Here is a 13974-nt window from a genome sequence, read left to right on the forward strand (position 1 = left end):
GTGGAGACGGGTTTAAGTTCCCTTCATTCAACTTCTGAGTTTCATGTGGTTCATGAATGTTTAGACAGATTTCTCTCACCAAACACGGAGGCTCTGACTGCCAGATCTGACTCTGGGGGATTTTACCCATTGCACACATGATCTGCAACAGAACACAGTGGGTGGTCAGTCAGGACACTCATATCAACATTTATTTCAACATGATAAGAATTTGAGTTTGGTTCTGTGATTCTCTGGAACAAATCTGCAGACTGTCCATTTTGTTCACAACCTCTCCACATCAACGCACACATCTCCTGTAACAGGAGTGAATGCTGATTCTGGAGCAGTCTGAGTGGGTGGAGGGACATACACTTCTGGTTGTGCCGGAGCACTGACCAGCATTTTAAGCATTTTCATGAGCAGAGTCAACGAGCACCAGTGTGATTTTATGAACAGCCTTGATGAGTGGTTCTCAAACTGGGAGGTGGGCCGCCCCCTGTTGAGTCATGGGTGTACATGACCAGGGGGAAAATCCATTTACTGCTGGGAGAATCTGATTCATGAAGAAAAAATAACCGAAAAAATGTCCTCTGGTGCTTGCGAGGCAATCAAGATCCTCATTTGAAACATTTATTCAGACAGAATTACAACATGGAAAAAAGAAAAACAGGCGATGCACACTGAACAAACACACCAGTCATTTACAAAATGTGAAAAACTCTGTGTTCATCTCCAGTTCACCATCAATGTGTTGAGAGAAACTTGTGTCTAAAAACTGTGGCAGTTTTGAGAGATTTAACTTAGACAGAGGAATAGAGAGGAGGTAAGTTAATCCCAAAAAGCACAGAGGCATTTGCTGGTACATCACCATCATCAGGAGCAGGTGGAGGGGTTGGAAAACACCGGCTAATTGACACAAGGCACACCTGGTATTCGTTACCTGTTGTTTCCTCACATCTCTACCTGCTCCTGATGATGACTACATACTGTGTACCTCTGTCCTTTTCTGGAACACCTCTACTCTTCTCTGTTGTAGATATGAGTGGATCTCCTGGTGTCTGAAAGATCAGTGTTTTGAGGTTGTCTGTGCTCTGACCTCTCTGGCTGCCCTCTCTCCAGCCTGTACTGCCCCCTCCATGTATCCACTCCATTCTGTGGCTGTCTCTGTGCCTGCGAAATACAACCTGCCAACTGGCTCCCTCAGCACCCTGGTGACAGGAGAAGACAAAGAACATTAAATACACCAGTTGTCTCCGTGAACATAAAACAATGTGACGATGAATCATTTAATTTAAAGAGCTACAAACCCTGAGTTAAAGTCTTTGCTGTGGCTTTTATTATCTCATGGTTTAAATTCCTGTAAATGTAAGATACAAGATCTCTTCCCCCAGGAAGTCCTTTTAGGGGTTAGAAAAATTCGCCTAATTAAAATAAATACATGAATGCTAAAGAATGAAAACATCAACATCTGTAACACAGTCCATCTTATACAAAGTTACACATTTAAAAACAGCTGGATAGTCATATAAAACAGCAACATGTATCCTTCAGGGCAGTGTGTAGGCAATGTGTAGGAGAAATATATTTAGTGAGGGGAGTGCTTCTAAAGTAATCATATTTTGCAACTCATTCAATGCCCAAGGTGCATAAAAGGAAAACAGAGTTTTGCCAAGCTCTGAGTGCACCCTGGGGACATTTAAAAGAATGTGATTAGCAGATCTAGTGCTAGTGTTGCTGGTATGAAAGACAATGCCTGCATCCATTATAAAACATAAAGCAGTGTGATAAGCAGAGTCCAGTTTTTTTTACGTAGTGATAAAGTTGCATGCATGTGGATCACATCACTGTAACCCACTTCTGATGTGAATGAGCTTTGTACAATCTGGCTTCAAATGGAAAGCATTTTTTAAATGGCAAAAAGGTCCAGTTTAGGCCAGAGCATTTTTAATAAATTATCAATGTGCACAACTTTTCATACAGCCATGCACCTAGGTCCATCCCTTCCAGTGTCAAGGTTATAGGCTCGGCTTCTGATCGAGAGCAAGTGAAGATCATAAATAAATAATAAATAATTGTGTCGTCAGCATAAAAATGTATCTCAGCTGGATTGATTCCCTGACTTAAGTCATTTATAAAATTAGAGAATAAACTAGGGGCTAAAATAGATCCTTGAGGGACAACTTTCTTTGTTTTCTACCAATAAACACTGAGTTGTTTCAGATAGATAGGTGTTAAATCAATTCACAGCTGTTTCACTAAGGCCTACACAACCAAGACTTTGTAACGGCAGAGTCAAACGCTTTATACAAATCAACAAATAGAGTTGCACAGTGCTGTTTACTTAAAAATTGATGATATCATTTGTAACAAGCATAGCCACTGTTACAGTGCTGTGGCCTGATCTAAAGGACAAAACATCAGCTTTGTCCAAAGATGAATGAACACACTGTTTTGTCTCAATCCAAATGGTTTCAATAATGACTTTTTAAGTTTATCAGAAACAAAAATCTGACAAAAACCACCATGGATTTGGACTAATTTAAAACATTGTGCATTAGAACATATTATTTGCTGTTGCAGGATATTAAATGCCTGCCAAATAGCCACTGAATATGAAAGGGATTGTGTGCGTGAGACTGACCTGCCATACTGGGTAAGGATTCCTGGAGGGAAATAGGCAGTGTAGCAGCCCCCAGAGTACTCCTCCTCACACCAGTTCTTCTCCTCATAGTGCACTGGCTAAAATACACAAGTGGACACATGGAGAGTCTTGACAAAAATTGCAGTGAAAGTGTTTTAAAAATATTTGGGAACCACTGCGTTATGGTGAAGTCTGCACCCAAACTCACGTGCAGAGCCTCCTCTGAGCCCAGCACTCTGGAATAAATCTCACAGATTCTCCTCAGTCTAAAAGCAGAAAGAAAAGAGTTTGGCTTAAACTGATCCTTCAGTTTGTGAGAGTATTAATCTGCTGTATTGTCTCAACTATATCACTCGCCTCTCTTCTTTGGTCAGGCCTGAAAGTTTTCTGCACTTGCGGGCAAGGATGAATCTGGAGGAGTAGGAAAAGAGAAAAAATATCCACTAGAAAATAACTTCACTAGTAAAAGCAATTTTGTGTGAACACAGAAATCAGAAAGTAGTGTGAGACAGACTAATACATTGCTGCTTCTGGTCATTGTGTGAGATATAGAATATTTAATAGTGCCAGAAATGCATCCTTTAACGTCCATTGTTTTCATTGTTTTTGGCCATGTTGTGAATGCTGAGTAAGCCTAATATTATTATTTCATTTTGGAAAGAACTGTCTGGAGCTCTGTATTCACCCCATAATAGCAGGTACAGTCCCATCAGGCTTTGTGTCATCCAGCGTCAGGCCGATGGGAGCGCCTTCCTCCTCAATCACCATACTGCCACAGTAACCTGGACACACACACAGTCAGAGTCAGAGTTACACAGCCCCACAAGCTTCAGATAGCTTCCTCCAACATTGTTTGCAGTCTGTATTAATAATTTTCTTCATGCTTAATTAAATGTAAGTGCCCCTCTTTATGCAGACAATATTATTTTCATTTTTTCAGACTGCGTTAGAAAATCCTCCTGTGGGGGACACAGACATTAGTTCAAGCATGGTTTTATCAAAGCTGAGAATTATGGGAAATTTAATCTGAATAAAAAGAAACGACTGGTAAGTGGTATCTTACCATTAAATGTGGAAACAGGACATTTTGTTGAAGAACAAGATGAGCTTTGTCATTTGTGCGAGTTAAATGAAATATTAACATTTAATATATTTTGTTTTGTTTTGTTCTTCGTGCTTTAACTCCAGAAAGAGGTTGTTCAGTAAAACTAAAAAGGATTATTTTTGTATGGAAACAGGCTGAAATTAGGAAAACCTGTTTGAGTATTTGGACAATGCATGGTCAGTAAAAATGTTTTCTATCAATGATTTGGTTTTTATTTGTTTTTGGAACATGAAAGTCATTTATATGTTGTGTTATTAGAAGTCATTTTATCCCATTTTATTAGTATGACTTGAAAATAAAATATATCCATATTCTACAGTATTCCTTCCTGTGTACCCTTTTTCCTCCAGAAGTTATCCCTGTAGTAAACCATGCACTTGATGACGGAGCCCATGGGGACACGGGCGATCAGCTGATTCCTCAGCGGCGGCAGCTCTGGGTTAAAGTGCATCTTCAGATTCATACCAGGAGGAGTTGCCACGATCACATACTTGGCCTAAGAGAAAGACAGACAGAAAAAAAAGAGAGAGACAGGACAGGACAGTGTGAGCTGCATCACATGGCTCGTAGCAGCAGGTTGCCAAGCAACCAGTAGATGGCAGCACAGAACAACATTGCCAGCTGCAGTTTCTGCAGTGATTCAGTGTTTTGGTGGAGATGTTATATTTTGTATTATGTATATATATTATTGTATTATATTATGTCTGTAAGTGCTGTTATATCCAGACTTTTTGTTTTTACATTATAGAATAATGAATAACAATAATAAGAAATACAGTATGTCTACAGAGCTGGAAGAAGTACTGACATTGTTTACTTCACTACATTAGTGTAAAAATGCATCATAACAAATAGAAGTCCTGCATTCACAATCATGCAAAAATAAAGAACCGATATTATATATGCCTTATATTAAATTATGTATCACATTATTAGATAGTTAGTGCTGAAGCATCGATGCTCATGCAGCATTTTAGTTTGATCTACTTTTAGATCCAGTGGTTCCCAACCTATGGTCCAGTCTCTCTAAAGGGTCACAAGGTGAAATGTGAAATGACTAATGGGAGACGAAAAAGAAAACCAGACAAACTTCTGCTTCACAGATCTGTGTAAAGTTGAAACCATGTGAGAAGTTTAGAGGGATGTGTCTTTTTAGTGACACAATCAGACACTGAGTTATTGTGAGCTGACATAAGCCAAAAGAATTTGGGAACCATTGGTTTAATCTTATTTTATATTTCATAAGTTTATCATATATTTTTAATGGAAAATTTAACTAGTAACTGCAGCTGTCATATAAATGTAGTGGAGTAGAAGTATGAAGTGTCACAAAATAGAAATGGCACCTCAAAATTGTACTTAAATAAATGTATTTGGTGACTTTCCACCACTGTGTGGCTGTAGCAGCCTCATGATGCTGCTTTGATGGTTACCATGTAAGTCTGTTTGTCCAGCGTCTCCACCACCACCATGTCCCCGGTCTGGTTGATCCTGTAGACTGGAGACTGCAGCTTCACCCGGTCGCCCAGCTCGTTGGCCATGCACTCACTGATCTGACTGGAGCCGCCTACAAACTTCCTCTCCTGCAGAGGTGGACAAAGAGAGCGGGGGTCAGCGGCTGAGGAGGGCACGCCACAGAGTGACTGGAGGGATCTGGTCCAGGGTTTTATGTTCTACTTGCAGTTTATATTGGGTGAAATTGCTCCTATCCAGTGTGATCCCACTCAGAGCGACTTCTGCCAGGCTAATAAAACCTACATTTAGGGAGGAAAGCTGATAAAATCTGCAGATTTATGTTGGTGTTATTCTCAATCCACCCTCTATCATTCACCACAAACAAAAGAGGGAAAACATGTTTTCAAAGCTCAGACTGGCGACTGCTGAATGACAGAGAGGACTGAGGGGGTGGAGACAGATTAAGTGCTGCTAAAGCTCTCGTACACAAAATTAAATAGACAGTGACCTTTTCCATATGGTTAGTGTCAACGTCTCTCTGTTCTCCCTGATCAGAAACACATTGTGTGCATTCCGCTGTGGCATTTGGATGAATTTCGCTGCCAGTCACTGAAAATTACGAGCTAAACAAACCTGAATCACTTCTGGCAGTGCAACAAGGTGAGTCTGTGCTTGTCTTGTTTGATTAAAGACAAAATTATTATTTCTGTTTCAGTGGAAAGTTGCACTGAAAGTGAAGAGAACCAAATGTGCCTGTGTATGCAGCGCTTCACGCCTCATATAACTCTCTCCTTTAAACAAAATATCAAATGTCTGTTTATGTGCATACACTGTACACATACACTGTGCATGTTTGAAATGGGAAGGTTTAACAAACGGGAAATGACAACAGAGCTGGCTACAATGTCGTCTGTTTATCTAACAGAGTCCCGTTTCTCAGTGGCTATGGCAACAGGGCTGCTCAGCTTTACAAAGTACGGTGACAGAATGTGCACTCCAAGAAAACAGCTTTTGTCAGGCTCCTAATTATGCCAGGCTGATCAGCAGTAAACTAAGGTAAATGTATTCGGGCTGATTTAGAAGGCTTTAGGAGGATCTCGCACTGCTTTGCATGAGTGAACACATCTCCATGGGCTACAGAGAGCTTAAGTCCTACACCACTTGTTGGCAAGCCTCTTCTGCACTGGCCTCTGTCTACCAGCAAGATTTCTGCAGAGAGATTTTTTAGGGTAACACTTTATTTTAAACATCAGTATTTTCCAGGTAATGTCCAGGAAACTTCCCCCATAATGTTTGTGGTAATTAAGTAGAAATACATTTATGAGTATCGCTGCATGGGTTAGGGTTAGTGTGTTTTATCTGTTGATCATCATCGGCCTGAAAAACAAAACTAAGAAATTTCCAGTGCAGCTGAAAACTACAGGTGAACATGGTTCAACCAACATGAAGCACAGATGTAAATGTAATGAATTACAGATTACCAATCAGTTCTATAATGTGTGCAGCTCAAAGCATGAGGAATTATTGTTAGACTTTCTGGGATATTAACATCACTTATTCACCCAGTAGCAACTAACACCTTTTCCATTTTCCTTATAATCAGTTCAAACTGTGTGGGCCTTTCTTCGAAATATCCTAGAGATTAGCAGCTAAATACCTGCAAATTTTTAGGAAATTATGAGGAAAGTTTCCAAGACATTGAGTGGAAAATACAGAACCTGGGAAATAATAAAGAAAGATGAAACATGATACTGAAGTATTGTGATTATATTTCAAGTTCAGTGGGTATCAGGTGAGATTTACAAAAGATTATTTTGTTCTCACATTGATCTTTAATACAGCGCCTGCCTCTCTAAACAAACAAGGTGGGCCACATGTGCAGGTACAAATACAGCTACTGCGCACGCACGCTCACGCACGCTCACACACACAGACACAGACACCAGGTACAGACGTACCTGTCCTCCGTTAGTAGTGGAGAAGATCCTCATGGTTCCTCCGCACTGCTTCACATACCAGAGGAACCACAGAGCCGACACCTCATGGGGTTCAGAGGTCACGTTCACATTGACAAACAGCGTGGCGAAGCGACGAACAGTACTTGGAGAGAGGGATTCAAGCAACAGTTTGAAACATCATGTATGAGATCCTGCACAAGTATCTGACTTGTTAAATCCTTCCCTCTGTTCTCCTGCTTTGTGTTACCTGGTCCAGCAGATTTTTTCAAACAGCTCCTGCATGGTCATCTTGTCCCACTCCTCAGCGTGAGGAGCTCTCCAGGGAGCCTCTCTGGGAATCTGAAGCACAGGGAGCAGGATGAGCAAGAAACAAAAACATCTGGCAAAGATAAGACACACAGGGTGGAAAGTAAAAGAAAACAGCAGCGGTGACTCTTGCTTTACCTCCTTGCCCATCTCGTCCATTGTCCTCCACAGGTTGTTGAAGTCCAGCAGGACGATGGGGTTCCACATGGGAGGGAAGGAGCCTTTGAATGGGTAAGACTTTCCCTGTTGAACACACATCAACACTATTGTTAAAAAAATATTCTTAAAACTTTTACTTTCTCACATTTTTGTCACCTGTTCACTGTCAATATACTTATCTGAAATTGGTGTTTTAGGTTAGATATCAGCAGATGCTGTGTGTGATATAATACAGAAGTTCTTCCCTGATTACAGCCTGTTTGTCACATCTGATGTGTTTTTCTTTTCAGCTGCTCTTTGGTTATTTTTTTTACAGATTTTCTAGGCATTCATTTTAGTCTTGTCATTGTCTTGACCAACTTTTAACTGATCCTTTTGTCCTTTCTCTCAGCACAACTCAGCTATAAGCCTGTCTTATCATAAGTGTCAAGACCAGATGTCTACAACGATTACGTTCAAATCTTTACTTATAATCACTTAAAATATTTATCATTCAGCAGTTCAAGTTGTAAAAACTATTAAAGAAAAACTATTTTACACTCAGATACACCAGAAAAGTGAGAAATAAAACCATCACAGTATATTTACATGTATTCAAAATCTATGAGCGATAAGCTGCAGATTCAAAGTAAAAGTACAGGTATTTGCTTTTGAAAACCCAGATGAGTCGACCTTAAGCTGACCTCCAGTCTGCTTAGTCAGAATGACTGTGTGCAGTATTCAAAAAGGGGAGTAGAAAGTAAGAGGCACAGCCTGGTATATTGCCAGTTGTGAAATATTTTACGACTGATTCAGGTGTGATAAGAGTCTGAACTACTAAACTCTATTTCTCAATCACCTGGCAGATTTACAAATGCAGACAGAGTGGGTAGGTGAGTGGTTTCAAAGGGATCACAGTTACTGAGGGTCAGCACTCAGTTAACAGCTGCTGTCTGTGTTTGGTGTTTCTGAGAACTAACTCCAGATAAAGATCACTTTTTGTTGCTTTCTAATAATCACCTCTGTGTAGAAGGAACAGTGTCCATTCATGCATGTGTGTTACAGTAACCGTGCACAGCCTCTCTGGCATAACGTCATTGACATTTAGCTTCATAGGTAAATTTGTTTTAAACCCCATTAAACTCAAGCTTCCCCTGAAAGAAACAAAGAATGGTCACGTATAGTGAAGCCTCACAGTGGATCACTACTCTGCTGTGGCTACAGGCTGAGTACAGGCCTGCTATCACTCTCATACTGTTGTATTGGCCCTGACTGCACCAGTATCAAGCCACTAATGGCCTCTTATTATATACAGTATCTCGTTTTGGCCTGTAATGTAATTTACTGCTATTTTATTGGAGATCCTGTCCTGATCCTGTCCTGACCACACTTATAGAAAATGTACTTGTTTGTTTAATTGTTATAGTTTCCCCAGCTGTTATCTCACTTTATAAACATGCTAACTTGTCTATAAATGTCTGGTTTTAATACTGAAAGGTGTCTTTTCACATGGTTAAAGTTAAATATCTTGAATACCAGCACAAATCAGCTTCTGACACTCGTATAATGTGAATTGTTTTGTTTAGTAATTTTACAGGTTAACCTCTGAGGAGATAACATTTCCATAACAAGTGCAAAGATCTCAAATATGACTGAACTAAACTAGCAGATACAGAAATGTGGAAGGTGTGGTAGGTTTTATCACCCTGATGAAGACAAAGTAGCTGAAAACATGTGGTGTAGAAAGCACGGTGTGTTGAATTTTGAAGGTTCTACATGGGGAAAGTTAAAGTCAAAGGATCAAGTTTTTCAGAAGTTTAAGTACAAAAAATGACTAAAGTAGTAAAAGTATTAAATTAAGAGTTTCTTGCTTGAGCTGACATAACATATCAGACAAATGGAAAGATCAAAAAGGAAACACTGAAGAATGCGAATTTTGTTGTATAAAAATAACACAGAGCAGAGATTTACTGACGGCACTGTGCCACCTCTCTGTCACTTGTACAGTATAAAAGCAGCTCAGTGATACGGATATAGATTTATGCTCTAAGTTTACTGAGGTGAAGGAAACATTGTCTCATTCACTGGTAATGTAGGAAAATAAAATGGAACAGCTCTCCACTGGATGCTGGTTTTATATCATGGCTGCACCAGGAAGAACAGAGTTTATCACAAAGGAACAAACAATTACAGATCTTTGTTTTCTGTGTGCTAAAAGACTGACTGCAGTGTTTTGGGAAATGACTAATAGACCATTGAACAACACCTCCATTAGAAAAGATCAGAGTTTAAAACCTCTGTAAAGTGAATGAACTGGACAGATGATGAAGAGGAGGAGTGAGAACTGCTCAGTGTAAACCTTGATCTGAGAAGCAAGTTGTTCTTTGTGTTTCATATTGTCTGCTTGTCTTTAAGTGCTTTGGTGTGTGCATTGATTTGTTTGTTGTTTTCTGTATTTGTGTGTGTGCACAGGCCAATAACTAATCAGCTGTGGTACGTTGGTTAAGATATGGAAGTATCTAATAGTCCATTATGTTTTCAATATAACAATACAAACTCTACACTGGCATTAGATTTCAGTTTAATTTGGAGCTTGTTAATTATTCTGTATGAGGAAATCTAATCAACCAATACTGATCAATCAATACCTGGCTACAACGACAGGCCCCACACAAAGTATTAATATATAACCAATAACCTGCTGGAACAGTGAGGCCATCAGTGCAGTGATGGCTCTCTGAGATACTCTCACTTAAGATGAACTGTGTTTTATGAGGCCAAGAAGCATTTTACAAACACTCACTATCTAACTACCACAGTTAATTACTCCCATTAAGTTTCCTCTCACATGGACACCTGCTGCTCTACAGTTAGTTATAATCTGAAAAATATCTGTTTGTATTATTTCACTATAACAACAAACTCCTGGTCAAGACGCATCTTTATTAATGAGTCGTCCTGTTTGGTTTTTGTCGCACTGAAACACAGAAACAGAAAGAGACAGAGGATGAAGTGTCTCGCAGGCCGTGGACAGTACAGTTCCCACTGCCGTGCACAAAACTGTCCGTTGCTGTGGAACAACAGGTCTGTTACCATGGCGACGCCAGCCTAGTGAATACAGAAGGAGGATAAGGGGGAGGAGAGGATGCACGGCAGCATCTGTGTTCACATCAGTAAGCAGGGACTCAGCCTCACTCACAGGACCGACCAAACACTTCATGAAGACACAGGTCACTGGTCACAAAGACAAAGTTAATGACCAGCGTCTCACAGCTGAAGCTTGAGCTGGTGCAGATGACCACAGCTAAAAGGAAAGTGAATACTGGACACCCTGTGCCCAGCAACACAACTCCAGATCAATACAAACGCTGTGTGTCTGCTGAAAAGTAAACAGGTGTAGTTCACCATACCACCTTTATAAAGTCATAATGTGTCAGATGTATCCAGCTTGATGCAGCTTTAAGTGAACACACAGTGGACTGGATGTTTGAGTACAATATACGTGATATACAACATGTTTCTTCACCTTTAAAGAAACAAGCTTCTGGAAATGATTACAGAAAAATGAGTGTACTGAAGTTCATTGACTTCAAATGAGGACGCTGTTATAAATCTAATCTTTTATTTAAATTTAGATAACAGCACAAATGGAAACTATTACTCAACTACACATTCCTATCATCAATGAAACATGTTGTGGATTGTTATAGCTGAGACTTGCACAGCCGTCAGCCATTTCCCTCAGAGGTCCTGTGAACGTGCAAACATGCACGACTTCCACGCTGCTGGAGGAGCGATGGCAAAATCCAGTGCTCTTTCTCAATCTCTGATAACCAGGGACAGTATTTAATCAAAGTCTGTTTCCCCATCTCTGATAGTGATGCCTCATTAATAAATCCTGTGCTGAGAGCTGCAGCTGTCTGTTAGGCAGTAGTTTGCTGATAAGGGAAGCCAGCACTGGCCTTTTGGATTACAATCTGCCATAGAAAAGCTGATTAGCTGTGTGGCTTGCTTGAAAGCTAACCCTAATTACACAATGGCTTGGCACACATGCTGCTTTACTATTACTCTGGCTCCGGTTGTGTGAAGTAATGTCGACACTATCATATAGCTTCGATCAATGTAAATCTGGACCTGTGTGCTTCCCTTTGTTATGGAGTTCAGATCTGTGCAGCCACATACATGCTGCGTCTGTTTAGAGCTTATCTATCTGAATAGCTAAGTTGGCTAATCCAAAGCCACTTACAATCAAAACACAGTGTAGTGATACTCACAACAGCAACATGCATGTTTCAAATTCCATGTGGTGAAGTATAAATAACAGCCTGATTCATTCAGAACTGCTGATGAGAGGAGACATGCAGCAATCAGAGGTTTCACTTAGAGGTGAGACTGTTGGTGATACTGCACAGAGGCCAGTACAGGATCACAGAGTATTAAGCTCCTAAAACCTTACTGGACTGAAAAAGCAATGTTTCTATTCAACCAGCTCTTCAGCCTCAAAGTCAAGTCAAAAGATGCTTCATAAATAGTTTGGATTCTCAGGTTTGTGAGCACAGTCACAGAACAGGGCTAGCTTTATTCTTTATTTTCTTTACTATCAACAAATACTAAGTTAAGACTGACATGGAGGAAGAAGAAAATTAATCTTTAATTATGAGTTATTTCAGTCCCTTTTGGACGTTTCACAAAATAAACGACTGACCAGCAAATCAGAACATTCATCAATGATAAAAATAAAATTGCATTAGTGCATTAGTTGGGGAGGGTTTTTCAGCTGCACATTCCTCAGTGTATGTGGGACTGACTCAAAATAAACTACGGTGTTCATCATGATGAGGAAACATCTCATGGTTCGTTGATGTTTTTAATAGTAACACAGAGGAACAGGATGTTTCAGGCTTTGGATAAACACAGTATATTAGCAGCATCAGTTCATCATTGCTTTTGGTCTTTTAATAAGGTTTGCTGATAAGAAACATCTAGAATATCACCAGCTTTAATCTTTAGTTGGAGACCACGCTGGTCTTTGAGTTTTGTGGTGGAGTGTTTTTGCAGAGTCAGCTGCTGTGGGAGCAGTGACACCAGAGACAGAGCTGCCCTCACCACTCCACACATATGTATGCACAAATGCATGAATGCACAGACACACACAGACAAATAAACTGTCTGACACTGATAGAGGTGAGCAGCTTTTGATGAGGCATGCTGCCATGGAAACCAGCCAGGAAGCTACGAGTGGCGCTCGCATTTGTGTGTGTGTGTGTGTGTGTGTGTGTGTGTGTAATTGAGTCTGGGTCTTTGAGTGGATCTTACAGAGATAGTAGCTAGGGAGACACACTCATACAGGAGCTCCCTCACGCTAGTGTGGATGATGCAGAGCTCACGTAGCCCAGTGCTTCATAACACCAGGCTGTCCAGTCCAAGTCCTAAACCAAAGATTTCTTTTCTAGTGTCTGTCTGCACCAGTTGTTGATGATGAAATCTCACAGCACTGCTGAAGTAGGTCGTGTCAATAGTGCATCAGTGTGAAGGACACAGTGATGAGATGGACAGAGGAAATATCTATACCATGTTTGTTGCATTTAATGGCAGCCTTTCAGATTATCATTAACCAGTGCTGATTTAGCAAATTAACAATTTGTGGGTTTCAGGGCAGTTTAAGACACAGTTCAATATCTCTGCTCCTCCAGTGGAAATCACTCTTACAGGAGTATGGAAGCAGCAGACAGTATTTACTCTTTACCAGTGAGAATCACTGAGTGGCTTCTGCTCTAAACAAGTGTCAACTGTAAATCAGCTGTTTGACTCTTATAATGCCCAACTTGTTGTGTAAGTCTTTAACTAAACTTTGTGGTGATTTATGACGCAGTATTTTGTTTGTAGGAGGTTATTTCCACACATTCTGCCCCTCTCGTGCATGTGAAAGGAGGTGAGGAAACAGCTGTCGATATCAATTCAGTGAAAGTTTGTTTGATGTGTGAGTCAGCGTCCACTCCCCCAGAAGCTCAAAGTCCTTCTTTGAAGTTGAGATTTAATGACTTGAATACAGCCTATGTTGAGATAAGCGCTACTCCATCCTGACTGCACGCACGCGCGCGCACACACACACACACACACACACACACACACACACACAGAAAGTTGGCAACCACACCAGGCAGTCCAGTGATTTACAGTAGAGGTAGTATGACCAGGGTACATGGCAGCAATGGCAAATCAAATCAGGTGGAGGAACACAACTGTGTTAAGGACAGTGGTGCATCCACACTAATGGGATATGGAGGAAAGAATTGCAAGAACAAAGAAAGATGGCCTCAGTGTCTCTTTCTTCCTTTCTCCGTTGTTTGCTTCTGCTCCTCTCAACCACTCAGAGGAAAGAGAAACTG

At 40.5% G+C, this 13974-nt stretch overlaps 1 protein-coding gene across 1 annotated transcript in view; it reads right to left on the bottom strand.

Annotated features, from left to right (window-relative positions):
* mao (monoamine oxidase) overlaps window positions 1–13974 on the bottom strand; it is a 37365-nt gene that overhangs the window by 3553 nt on the left and 19838 nt on the right. The window contains exons 5-15 of the mRNA XM_018697333.2: window positions 7586–7690; window positions 7389–7480; window positions 7142–7283; window positions 5162–5311; window positions 4065–4224; window positions 3309–3405; window positions 2981–3034; window positions 2832–2889; window positions 2624–2721; window positions 1079–1190; window positions 80–142 (exon numbers count right to left, since the gene is read on the bottom strand). Of these exons, the coding sequence (XP_018552849.1) occupies window positions 80–142; window positions 1079–1190; window positions 2624–2721; window positions 2832–2889; window positions 2981–3034; window positions 3309–3405; window positions 4065–4224; window positions 5162–5311; window positions 7142–7283; window positions 7389–7480; window positions 7586–7690 (1131 nt within the window). The remainder of the gene's footprint in view (window positions 1–79; window positions 143–1078; window positions 1191–2623; window positions 2722–2831; window positions 2890–2980; window positions 3035–3308; window positions 3406–4064; window positions 4225–5161; window positions 5312–7141; window positions 7284–7388; window positions 7481–7585; window positions 7691–13974) is intronic.

This window comes from Lates calcarifer, linkage group LG1 (assembly GCF_001640805.2).
Source record: "Lates calcarifer isolate ASB-BC8 linkage group LG1, TLL_Latcal_v3, whole genome shotgun sequence".
NCBI classification, from domain to species: Eukaryota; Metazoa; Chordata; class Actinopteri; family Centropomidae; genus Lates; species Lates calcarifer.